General features: G+C 41.7%; 1 protein-coding gene across 4 annotated transcripts; it reads right to left on the reverse strand.

The window, feature by feature from the left end:
- Nucleotides 1-1,195: 1,195 nt before the first annotated feature.
- Nucleotides 1,196-11,278, reverse strand: FAM111A (FAM111 trypsin like peptidase A). 4 transcript variants are annotated; one of them, XM_008271656.4, is made up of 3 exons: nt 11,194-11,278; nt 6,957-7,067; nt 1,196-4,179 (listed from the first exon to the last, which is right to left on the reverse strand). In XM_008271656.4, the coding sequence occupies exons 2-3, from the start codon at nt 7,035-7,037 to the stop codon at nt 2,419-2,421; spliced, it is 1,842 nt and encodes a 613-aa protein (XP_008269878.3). In that variant the 5' UTR covers nt 7,038-7,067; nt 11,194-11,278; the 3' UTR covers nt 1,196-2,418. The 4 variants fall into 4 exon arrangements, with proteins under 4 accessions (XP_008269878.3, XP_008269869.1, XP_069925994.1 ...); XM_008271647.5 differs by having other exon boundaries at nt 10,968-11,278; XM_070069893.2 differs by having other exon boundaries at nt 9,634-11,278.
- Between the last annotated feature and the right edge of the window lie 1,146 nt (nt 11,279-12,424).

A 12,424-nucleotide genomic window follows, 5' to 3' on the forward strand; every position in this document is an offset into this window, starting at 1 on the left:
AGCACCTGGCTCCTGCCTTCGGATCAGTGCGGTGTGCCGGCCGCAGCATGTTGGCCGCGGTGGCCATTGGAGGGTGAACCAACTTCAAAAGGAAGACCTTTCTCTCTGTCTCTCTCTCTCACTGTCCACTCTGCCTGTCAAAAGAAAAAAAAAAAAGAAAGAAAGAAATGAATTGGGGGCAGAAATAAGAAATGAAAGACCATGTTTAAAGCTCTTGTGAGCTCATTTAGGATTCAGATGCAGAACATAAGAAAACAGAAAAGAAGGATGGTCAAAAAAGAAAGGATTTGTTTTTTATCCTGTGTCTAATTTTAATTTGTTTTTAAACTTCATACTTTACTCTGATGGGACAAGGTATTAAACATTGCAGAATATTTCAGATGCACTGTAATACCTGGTGATAAGATCTACTTATAGCATAATTTATTTGCAGGACAATGAATGTACAGATAAGTTGACATTAACAATCAGTTGTAAGATAATGTTATGATAACTGCCTCATTACCACCCAGCTAAAAATAATTTATGGTTATGTATGTGTGCACATGTTATATGTGTCATAGGCTAGTTATATGTTGTCATCTTAGTAATACTACCACTTTCTTATAAAGCTGAGAACTATTTATTGCAGAACCCTTGCGTTACTATCTGTCAAAGACCAAAATGCCTAAGAAATTTGGAGGGTGGAAACTAAGTGGCAGTCATGATTTCTTGGAAGATCATGGTGGTTGGAGAGGATCTTGTAATATCTCCACAAGGTATCACTTGTATGTTGTATCTGATGTACCAACTTTGCAACTTCTCTGTAATTTAATAATTTGGTGCCATTAGGATGACAAGATATGGCATCTCCCTGGACTTCTCCACATCAATATCTATTTCTTCCCTTTTCTGATATTTTAGGCTGGCATCTTCTAGCTGTAATCTTAAATTATTCTCTTCTTCTAATCTCTCCATACTCACAGAACTCTTATTTCCTAATTAAATATATTCTTCCTATAATGTGTATAGTGGCTCTTCTCCTGTCTGAATCCAGGCTAATACTATGCATGCATATCCTAGACCATTCATGACAGTCCCAACCTCACTTTTAAATTATTTAATCCACCGAGGAATTCAAGGCATTCGAAAACTATCATGCCTGAAGCCCAAAGCACAAAACCAAAAGCCTAAAAATACCAAACACTGGTAAGCATGTGGAAATAAGATCTTTTATTCATTGGTCATGCAAATGAAAAATGGTACCATCAGTTTAGAAGACAGTCTGGCAGGTTCTTACAAAGCTAAATATAGTCTTACTACACAATCCATCCATTTTTCTTCTAGGTATTTACCCAAGTTGAAAACTTGTGTTCATACAAAAACTTGCACATACATGTTTATAGAAACTTTATTCATAATCACCTAAACTGGAAGCAGCTAAGAGATATTTCAAAAGATTATTGAACAGTTTGTGTTATGATCATATAACCCAATATTAATCAGTGACAAAAGAAAATGAGAAATGAGTTATCAATCCAGAAAATGACATGAAGGAATATAAGTTTCTTATCCAAATGAAAGAAGTTGCTTTGAAAAGGTAACATACTATGTGATTTCATTTATAAGACATTCTGGGAAAGTAAAAAGCCTAGTGGTTGCCAGAGGTTCAGGGGAGGGATAAGTGAGTGAAGCACAGGGGATTTTTAAGGTGGTGAGACTGCCCTGTGTGATACCCTAATGGTTGGATACATGCCATTGTGTACATGTGAGGATTCACATGACTTTACAACAGAGTGAACTTTGATGTGTACATCTAAATATTATACGGGGGATATTTGGTGAAGTGCTTGGGACACCGGAATCCCATACTGGAGTGCATGAGTTCAAGTCCCAGCTCTCTCCCAATTCCAGCTTCCTGCTAATGCACATTCTGTGTGGCACCAGGTGACAGTTCAAGTACTTATGTCCCTGCCATCCATGTGGGAAGCCCGGATTAAATTCTGTGCTCCTGACTTCAGCCTGGACCAGCCGGAGTTGTTGTAGGTATTTGGGAAGTGAACCAGTGGATACAAGTTCTCTCTTTCTTTCAAATAAATGAAAATAAACAAATAAAAATTAAAAGTCATTTAGGGGTCAAAGGAAAGAATGCAGGATGTAAGGGAAAAGTTGCTGACTTAAGCAGCTGAGATTGAATGGAGTAAGACTAAAAGCACAGTAAGCGTCACATAATCACTGTATTCTAGTTGATAAAAAGTTATTTCCACTTAATCCACCTCAGAGAATTGTTAGGATTAATATCTTCATGTGCTTAGAAAAATGCCTTTACTTAAGAATCAGTATATAATATGATTATTATTTTTATGAAACTGGCCATTTTGTAATTTAGAAAACCATTTTAATTGCCTATGGAATAAACACTCCAATGACAGTAAATAATCACTCATCACAATCCTCATCACTCTCCATTTCTACCTCCTGCTGATTTACACATACTTCTTCATACCACTTACTATTATTTTTTTTAATATCAAGGAGGATGGACTTCATAGCAGAGCCAAACTCAATGATACTGGAAATTTCATGTTGGTATTCATAAGCAAAGCCAGCAGTATGCATGGCCACCAGTGAACCATAGGAATCAAACACTGGGGAGCCAGAAGACCCAAAGTAAAAAGAAGTATCATAGGTAATGACATCTGCATTGTGAGCTATTTCCTGGAAACTGCTCTGAGTGTACATATGGATATACGGCAGAGAGTATTGGCACACTTCTGCTTTCCTAGCCTGAATATGTTCCTGACATTTCTTTTCTCGTTCAGCCTGAGGGACCACAGTACAAGCATCAGTAGACTTTTTTTCTCCATTTGGATGGCCAATGATATAAATCAAACCACTAAGGGGTATAGGAGCAATTCCATTATACAGTCCTTTAGGTACTTTTTGTCCGTTTTCCTTCAGTTTCAGGACTGCATAGTCAAGATCAACACCAGATATTTCAAACCAAGGCTCGATGAAAAAGCAGTTCTCTTCTCTCTCATTGGACCTTTCATAACAAAATGTCACCCTTACACTCTGAGCAAGGATGTCCGGCCATTTACTTTCCTCTATCCCTTTTCCCACGATGTAACTGATTACATGCCGACAAGTGAAGATATACAGCCCGCTAAAAACAAAGCAGGTGGCAGAACCCTCATTTCCATTGTTGTTATAGAATAGGAACCCAACGGAGTCACTGAGCTGTGAAAGACGTTTGATTAATGTAACTGGAGTAGAGTTTTTTGTCAGTTTACCAAAGTTTGTTCTATGCAATTTAAATAATGTTTTCCCTGTTCTTTTTTTCATTTTTTTCTTGAAGTTTTCTCTGATTTTTTCACTTTCATTTTTCAAACAGGGATACTGATCCACAATTTCTTTTCTCAACACACAGGTGTTTCTTTTTTCTAACTCAGAATTTTGAGGGGTTGCTGCCTCAGGGCCCATTCTTTTCTCAACCTCAACCTGAAAGAGCTTACCCTCTAATTCATCTACTGGCTGTGTGCTTTCAAAAATGGAGTCCAGATTACTAATGAGCTTCCAAGTGTCACTTTCTAGGAAGGAAAGAAATCTGCTGTCTTTGCACAGAGCGTCCTTGATGGTTTCTCCTTTGAAAGCATAGACACAGAGTTTGCAGCCTTCTTTGTGAAGTTCTCCACGTTTAACAAGTCTTCTTTGCTTCTTCCCAATTGCATGAACCCAAAACTTGACACAGTCAGTAGAGGCCTTGTCATGCCGGCCAAATACTTGGTTATCTTCTTTTTGTTTACTTTGGGAAAATGTAATTACCACATGGCTGTTGTCAGGAAAACAATGGAGAGGCATTCCAAGGTTGATGTAGCCCTCAATTTCTTCTGTACCACGCACCAGCAATTCTCTGCCTTTTCGAGTTTCTATCTCTTCCCTGACTGCCTCAAGAGTGTTGAGTGCCTCATACAAGCTATCACTCTCACTGTGTATGAGCACGTATTTCATGCTTTTGTTTTTCCTCCGGTTTACAGCCAAGGTAATGTTAATGGTCTTCTTTTTGGGTGTGGTCTGGTCTCCTCCAGCTTTCTTAGGTGATTGGAATTGTTGAGCTGTGGTGTTGCTTATATCTTTTAGATGTTTTTTAGATTCCACCTTCATTTGAGAAACACTGGCATCATTCTGTTCTTTAGGCACCTAAAAATAAATGTTAGATACTTCAAACTTCTGAGTGCAACCTTAGTCTTTGTTTCTCTTTTTGTCATATGAAATTCACAGAAATTCTGTTGGAAACTCAGATCTAATCTTAAATTAGAATAAAATTAAATTTGACATGACATCCAAAATATAAGCTGACTTTCCTGCCACATGAGTCAGATAGGCTCTTGAAAATATTACAATAGTGCATTTTTCTAAGAAATATGAGGGAAGAAATACAACTTTTTTCCAGGTGTTTAAAAATCCACTAGCTCTCTTATATTGATATTCCAGGTCTTATTGACTGTTTTCGTCATACTTGTAATTTTTACTTTTGTTGAACACAGTGATGGATTGCATTGAAAAATTTATTCCTAAAACACCAAATTCAGGTAAAATAAGTTACCATGATTTATTATCAGTCATTAAATGTTTGGTTATAAAAATAGAGTTATTTCTGGGATATGCATTTAGCCTAAGGGTTAAGATGCCAGTTAAGGCACCTGCATCCCACATCAGAGTGGCTGGGTCTAATACCTAACTCCAGCTCCTGACTCCAACTTCTGACTAATGCAGACCTTGGGAGACAGCACTGATGGCCTAAGTGACAGGGCTCCTGTTACTCAATTGGAAGATGTGGGTTAAGTTTCTAGCTCTGAGCTTCAGCCTCAGCTCAGCTCTGCCCTGGTAATTGTGGGCATTTGGGGAGTGAACTAGCATATTGAAGTGCTCTCTCTTGGTTTCTATCACTCAAAAGAATAAATAGAAAAATTTAAAATATAGTTATTTCTAATAATAAGTTCCATGATTCACCCAACATCTGTCATGCAAAGAACTCAAGCTATTTCCCTGGTATCTCAATTAATCCGCAAAGAAATGAGGAGAAACAAATATGGCCCCTCTGTCTTTTGATGGGTGAATTGAGGCACAGAAAGTTTTTATTAAAAGTGCCTTCCTAGGGTCACACATAAGCAGTAAGTGATAATGAAATATCAGAAGTCTCACATTTAGTCCAGTATTGTTTCCCACTAAACTATACATTTTTTAGTAAATTTTAATTTATGATTATACTTTTTATAATTTTAAGTATTTATTTCACAGAGTATTTTTTAAGTACTAGGGGTGAGGGAGAGCAGAGAAATTAAATAAAAATGATTAACCAACTAGCAAAATCCAATGCAAAATTAACAGCATCAGATTTCTACATCTAAAAGGTACATTTACTTCACATGGCAATGGTGTCAACAGACAAGAGTTCGTATGCCAGCAATACCACTAACTGGGTAGGTGAACAACAAGGATTGTGGTGAAGCTTGTGAAAATTAAGCCTAATGTCATTGTTATCCAGCACAATGACTGATACACAATAACTTAACCTTTGTTTTCCTTCTTTGTAATAAAGCTAATATTCTGGGTCAAAAAATAGAAGGAATACAGGGGAAAATAAAAGGGAAATGAATTTATTCTGACCATGCATACAAACAAACTTTCAAAAAGCATCCCTTTACATCATGTTGTCAGAAAGAAACATCCTTGTCATACACCCTATGGCAGCCTGTGTTGGGACTTCAACTATCCAAAGGATTCTCAGGAAGACAGAGACTCTCTTGAAAGGGGAAGGGGGTTGGAATATTGTTATTAATTCATGGAGTAGTTCAGAGGAAAACAGATATAGGCTCATCTTGGATTTCATAGACATGTGGATATTCTGGTTTTCTAGAACCAGGACAAGATAAAAGTTAAAAGTTTTTAAGCTACGTTCTCAGATGCCTACCAATATTCTTCTTGATAAATTCAAGGAGCATTTTCAACTCAGGAAATGATACAATGGTTGGATATGATAATGGAGCTCACATAGTAGAAATAGTCCTGACTTCATGTCAATAAATTTAAGATCAAGTCTTCATTCTTGTCTTAAGTGGTACTCCCATCTTTTTTCTCCTCCTTATAAAAAAATTGGGGATCATAACATCCTCCCTGCCTACTTCAAAGGGTTATCATAAGAACAAATATATAAGAAAATTATTTTGCTAGCTACAAAGCACAACACAGATGTAAGTTACCATTATGATTAAATATATCAGGGCTGGCGCTGTGGCACAGTGGCACAGTGGGTTAATGCCCTGGGCTGAATCGCTGGCATCCCATATGGGCACCGGTTCAAGTCCCGGTTGCTCCTCTTCCGATCCAGCTCTCTGCTATGGCCTGGGAAAGCAGTAGAAGATGGCCCAAGTCCTTGGGCCCCTGCACCTGTATGGGAGACCTGGAAGAAGCTCTTGGCTTCTGCTTCAGATCAGCACAGTTCCGGCCATTGTGGCCAATTGGGGAGTGAACCATCGGATGGAAGACCTCTCTCTCTCTGCCTCTCCTCTCTCTCTGTGTAACTCTGACTTTCAAACAAATAAATAAACCTTTAAAAAATGACTAAATATATCAGCTCTACTTGGAATGGTATACATTTTCATGATATATAATAGTATTAACTTTGTGGTTTTCTTTCCCATAGTTTACTGTAACACATGATGTTTGACGTTTTCATTGTTGATTAGGAAGTGTCACAACAGCCTTTTATTAAAGATTACTTTGATATGGCCAGGATTTGTATTGTTACTCCTTTCTCCACTGGTACCCCCAAATTAGAAAGAAAAAAATGGGTAAGAAAGATTTTAACTTTTGTAATAGTCCCAACACACACAAGGGTTATTTCTTCACAGGAAGAACTATGAAACTCAGTGCTGAGGATGGCTAAATATAATACTAGCATAGTGTAGACATACCTGCCAAAGATAGTCATCAATTTTCCTATTCTTCTTACAGTTGAATGGGCTGTTATGTGACCTGCGCTTCCTAGAGCTCATGATGGCCTTGATGATGAATAGATGTTTCCACTGAAACACAAATTTCAAAAAAGTTCATGTTATAATAGTATCTTCACCTTTGCCATTAGCTCTACAGTGGACAAAAATGAACTTGGATCCTATATGCCATCTTACCCCTTCATCTCTAGCCTCCCTCTCCCTAGAGACATTAACAGAGCAAGTAGGTAGTTTATTTACCAACTACAATCCCCTTGACAACAGAAACTCTCTCTCACAGAACACTACATGTCAGGAACTATGCTAACACACTTTATGAAAACTGTCTGCAATTGTCAGCATCTGTAGATACCATGAAAAGTGGATATGTCTGCATTCTGTAGATGGGAGAAAGTACAACTTAGAGAAGGGAAGGGAGCTGATTATGGCCAGGACCACCTAGCAGAGATGGAATTCAAGTGCAGGTGTAAATGCTCAACAGAGGATTTTGCAGCTGGAGAATTCAAAAGTATGTTCTAGTTACACTGATGTTAAATTCTGATCTCTGTTTAAGATAGGAATGGCAAGGAATGACTATATTATAGGGAAAAGGAAGAGAGAAGAACTGGGTGGTACCCTGAAAACAAAAACAAATTTGTAATGATATTTCTTTGACCAAGATGATAGTTAGGAACTTTAGCTACTGCTTTAGTTTTCTGTCTAAAAAGATATTTGTTCCTCTCCTTTCCTCTGGTGTCTCTGCAGAAAAGAACAAATAATTTCAACAAAATAGTGAAATCTTTAAAAGGGAGAGATACTATGGAAGAGTAAACATCACTGAGGGTACCAGCCATATCTATTGCCAGGGCCTCAACAACATCTAAGAAAATGCCTGGCCCACGGCAGGCCCTCAATAAAGATGCATTTGTAAAGATAGTCCGGCAATGAGTGGAGTACGCATGTAATAGATGACTTCACATTCTATATGCTTTTCATAAATTACCTCATATGATTCTCACAACTCTGTGAGATAGCTATTATTAGTTCCCATTTTACTAGTACATAAGTTGAATATGTGGAATGGTTAAACTTTTACCCAAGGTCACCAAACTCCAGAGAGTATACTTTTGAGGCTTTTTATTATAAACCTTTCAAAACAGAAAAAAACGAGAATGGTATGATGAACTTTTACAAACCTATCACATAGTTAATGATAGTTCATTTTTTTTCAAATTTACATCATTTTAAAATTTTATTAGATCATTTCAGTTAGAGACATCATGTCACTTTAACTGTAATAATCACTTTCTTTTTAAAAATAAGATTTATTTATTTATTTGAAAGTCAGAGTTACACAGAGAGAAACAGAGGCAGAGAGAGAGAGGTCTTCTATCCATTGGTTCACTCCCCAGTTGCCCGCAATGGCTGGAGCTGCGCCAATCTGAATCCAGGAGCCAGGAGCTTCTTCTGGGTCTCCCATGTGGGTGCAAGGGTCCAAGGACTTGGGCCATCTTCCACTGCTTTCCAGGCCACAGCAGAGAGCTGGAGTGGAAGTGGAGCAGCTAGGACTCAAACTGGCACCCAACTGGGATGCTGGCACGGTAGGCAGCAGCTTTACCTGCTACACCACAGCACCGGCCCCAGTTATCACTTTAAATCTCTAAAGTTTACTGATTTAAAAATTATAACTCATTTACACCAAAATCCAAATGAAGTATAGAAATTGTACTCAATTGTGTCTTTTTTTTTTTTTTTTTTTTTTGACAGGCAGAGTTAGACAGTGAGAGAGAGAGACAGAGAGAAAGGTCTTCCTTCCGTTGGTTCACTCCCCAAATGGTTGCTACAGCTGGTGCACCGCGCCAATCCGAAGCCAGGAGCCAGGTGCTTCTCCTGGTCTCCCATGTGGGTGCAGGGCCCAAGCACTTGGGCCATCCTCCACTGCCTTCCTGGGCCACAGCAGAGAGGTAGACTGGAAGAGGAGCAACTGGGACAGAATCCGGTGCCCCAACCGGGACTAGAACCCGGGGTACCAGTGCCACAGGCAGAGGATTAGCCAAGTGAGCCACTGTGCCGGCCTCAATTGTGTCTTTAAAGCTCTTTTAATCCTAGAAGAAAGCATTGATTTTTTGAAGAGAGTAAAGGAGTTGTCTGTAGAAAGTTCACCTCCTCGGTTGCTTCTTCATATTCTTGTCTAACTTACGCTCTTGCCCCTGAATTTCTGGTCAAGTGGAAGTTATATAAAGACTCTGTTTATTCTCAATCATTCTGCCACAGAGTGAGAATCCCAGCTCTCTCCTTGACTGTAAATCCCCTCAGCCACTTTGAATCATCGTTTCCTGTCTGTAAAAGGAGGAAATGGTTCTGAATGAGGTGATGTATTTGAAAGTGCTGGCTCTTCAATGTTAGTTTTTACAAGACCATCTGGGTTAAAATATCAGGTTGCTGTCTTTGAGCTTCATGACCTTGTGTATGTTAACTGATCATTACCCTGCCTCATTTTCTCACCCTAAAACAGGAGCAGAATTAGAATCAACTTCCACTGTTTTTAAGATTTAAAAATGTATACAAAAATGTAACGCCCTTATAATAGTGGCTAGAATGTAATAGGTCTCCCAGTAAATATTACTATTGTTACTATCATCAATATCAATACACTTACCACAGTGATACTTTTTAAGCAGCAGAGACCCTGGAAAAACAAAAGTGGTTATATCAAGGAGGAACTAGGTTATACTGCAGGATCCTTGAAGGCAGGAATTTATTACCCAATAATTGAGGATATTTGGGGGATCCGTGTCTGCTGCTGCTGCTGAGTTTGAGAAAAAATTCAGGCACTTTAGGAGTGATTAAAAGACACAGATCAAAGAAAGCAAACAACACAGGCAGAGAGAAGAACGAATTTCGCAGTCCGTCGGCATGTACTTGAGCGGAGCAAGAGCTTAAGAAAACTTTTTCCGTAGCATTCCCTCCTCCTTCGTGCACAGTACCCAGACTGAACCATGGGATATCACAACGTGAAGTGCCTCTGGCCATCCCACTACAACTTCTGGTTTATACTTGGCGAAGTCAAGTTTTCCCCGACCTGAAGGGCTTGTTTGTCATCCTATTGGAAAGGGATACAGCAGTAAAGCCCGCCCCGGGAGGCCTCCTCCAGCCCCCTGACAGCTCCCCAGGAATCAATTCCTCTCTTGCTCTCCTCACCCTCCTTTCCTTGAGCCGCTCCCTCCCTCTCTGGACCTTAAGCCTGGTCTAAGCCCACCACTCTGATCCCTCCCAGCATCCAGTAGGTCAAGGAGCAGCCACTGAAATGCACGGTTTCCTGCAGCCCGTCCAGGTGGGCGCTGCTTCTGGCCCAGGCGTTTAGGTCCCCAGTTCCATCGGCCCCCAGCCCGCGCCCACGCGCTGGGAAAAACCCCAGCTCGGCGCGCGCTCCCCGACGCAATGCGCGCCTTTTCCACCGCCAGCATCGGGACTCAAATCCCGCGCCCAGCTCGGGTCGGCTGTTCCCCGAGGAACTCCGCAGAGACGCGGCTGGTCTGGCGGACGGGGGTGGGCTCACGTAAGCTTGGGTCCGGGGTGGGGATAAGAGTTTGAAAAAAATCTCCCGCCTTACTGTAACTGCTGTTGGATCGACCAGACCAGTTGGTGACTTTCACTTTCGTTCGCGCCAGAATTCTTCCCTCCAAAATCCTAGCCCCTCTCACCCCCATCTCTCCCAGTTCTTTCCTTGTGGGGACCGCCTGGGGAAGAAAACCCTGAGCTGCTTCACCTGCCCACCTGCCGGGGCAGCGTGGCCAACAGACTTCATCAGAGCCTGTCCTCCCTACGAACGTTTACACGAATTGACAGAAGAGGCAAATGAAAGAAGGCAAAGTAATAAGGCAGATCGGCACCACGCACAGACTGGTGTACAGGTTTTCTCATCCCCTCACCACTAGCCTTTTTCCTTCCCCAAAATTCCAGGCCAGCCCCAGAACCAAAGGGCTAGTTCACCTTAAGAGAGAGTCCGTTCCGAACCGAGGCGTCTCCCTTCTGCACCTGAGGCTTGTGTGGAGCTTCCTGTCCCACCTTGAGAATCCCGGGCTTCGGAGAACCCAGCCCTCCCCGGGAACCGCGAGACCGGCGATGGAGGGACCCTGGAGTCACTGGAGACACCAACTCGCCCTCGCGGTCACCAAATGGAGCTGGTGGGAGAGGATGGGTGGAGATGCGTGCTCACCCCTCTCCCCAATCGCTCCTCTCCGACGCCGCGAGCAGGGCCCTGGCCTTCCGTGTCTGCTCTTCGCGATCCCCTAGTCCCGAGTGTTCCAGGCGGGGCAAGTTGGGCGGAGATGGGCTGGGCTAGAGAGCGCGCGGGCATCACAGATGCGGAAGGAGAAGAAAGGAGGATGTTGGTGGCCGGGCTACTGCAGCAGCAGCCTGAGGCCGATGCGCGGGAAGTCAAGGTCGGGAAGCGCCCGGCAGGCAGTTCCAGCCTGAAGATCGGGGCTGGAGAGAAGGCGCCGAGGCACCAGGCCGGGGAGTTCAGCGTGCCATCTGCTCCAGCCCACGGGGGCGGCTGAGTAGGGAGAAGGGGGCTTTGTGTGGGAGGTGGCATTCCCAGCAGGTGGGACAGGAGTCACGGCCACTGGGACCACCAGGAAAAACCTGTGGCTGCAGGCAGAGTGCATGCCCTTGCTATAACTCAACTTTGCAAATAGGAAATCGATTACTTAAGGAAACCTAACAAGTAACTACACATAAATGAGAACCATTGCACCAAAAAAGCAAAAGCAACTTACATGCAAATCATTGTGAAATCTGAGGTATTGGATCTAGTCTATATCAACATAGGATAAGTCTGGAAAGAGTTAAATCAGGAGAGACAGCTGGGCCTGGATCACTTCACAGAGAGGTGCTGTGTAATGGCTCATTTGAAGAATAGGAGCTGCTGCTTCCTCACTTGGTGTTTTCAGTATTGCTCAAACCTGTATTTCCAGTCTCTGTCTGCAGCGCTGTCCTCTCAGCTCCAGATACTAATGTTTTGTTGATGATTTGACAGCTACTTTTGGCTATATCAAGGCGTTTCCCTCTCTGCAGTTTCAAAACCACAGTCATAGAGTGTACTGTTACTCATGCCTCTCTTCCTGTGCTTTCTGAATCTGATGAAGGAGTCATCACTCCCTCACCCACTCGAGCTGTGACTCTAGGAATCAGCCTCAGCTTCTTCTTCGATCTTTCCTTTGATGCCAGTTACTTAAAAAAAAATCTGTGAAACATTTCACACATGCAAAAGCAGCATACAACATACCCCAGTATTTGATAGAGTAATAGTAAACATCCTGTATCTACCATTTAGTTTAAGAAATAGCATCAGACAAATCACTAGAAGCCTTCAGTATGTTACTCCTTCATCCCATACCTTTTCTTAATCTTATGGGCAACCACAAATCCTGACCTTTAAAAATATT

This window comes from Oryctolagus cuniculus, chromosome 1, assembly GCF_051225735.1.
Source record: "Oryctolagus cuniculus isolate XC-2025 breed Fujian yellow rabbit chromosome 1, ASM5122573v1, whole genome shotgun sequence".
In the NCBI taxonomy this organism is placed as follows: domain Eukaryota; kingdom Metazoa; phylum Chordata; class Mammalia; order Lagomorpha; family Leporidae; genus Oryctolagus; species Oryctolagus cuniculus.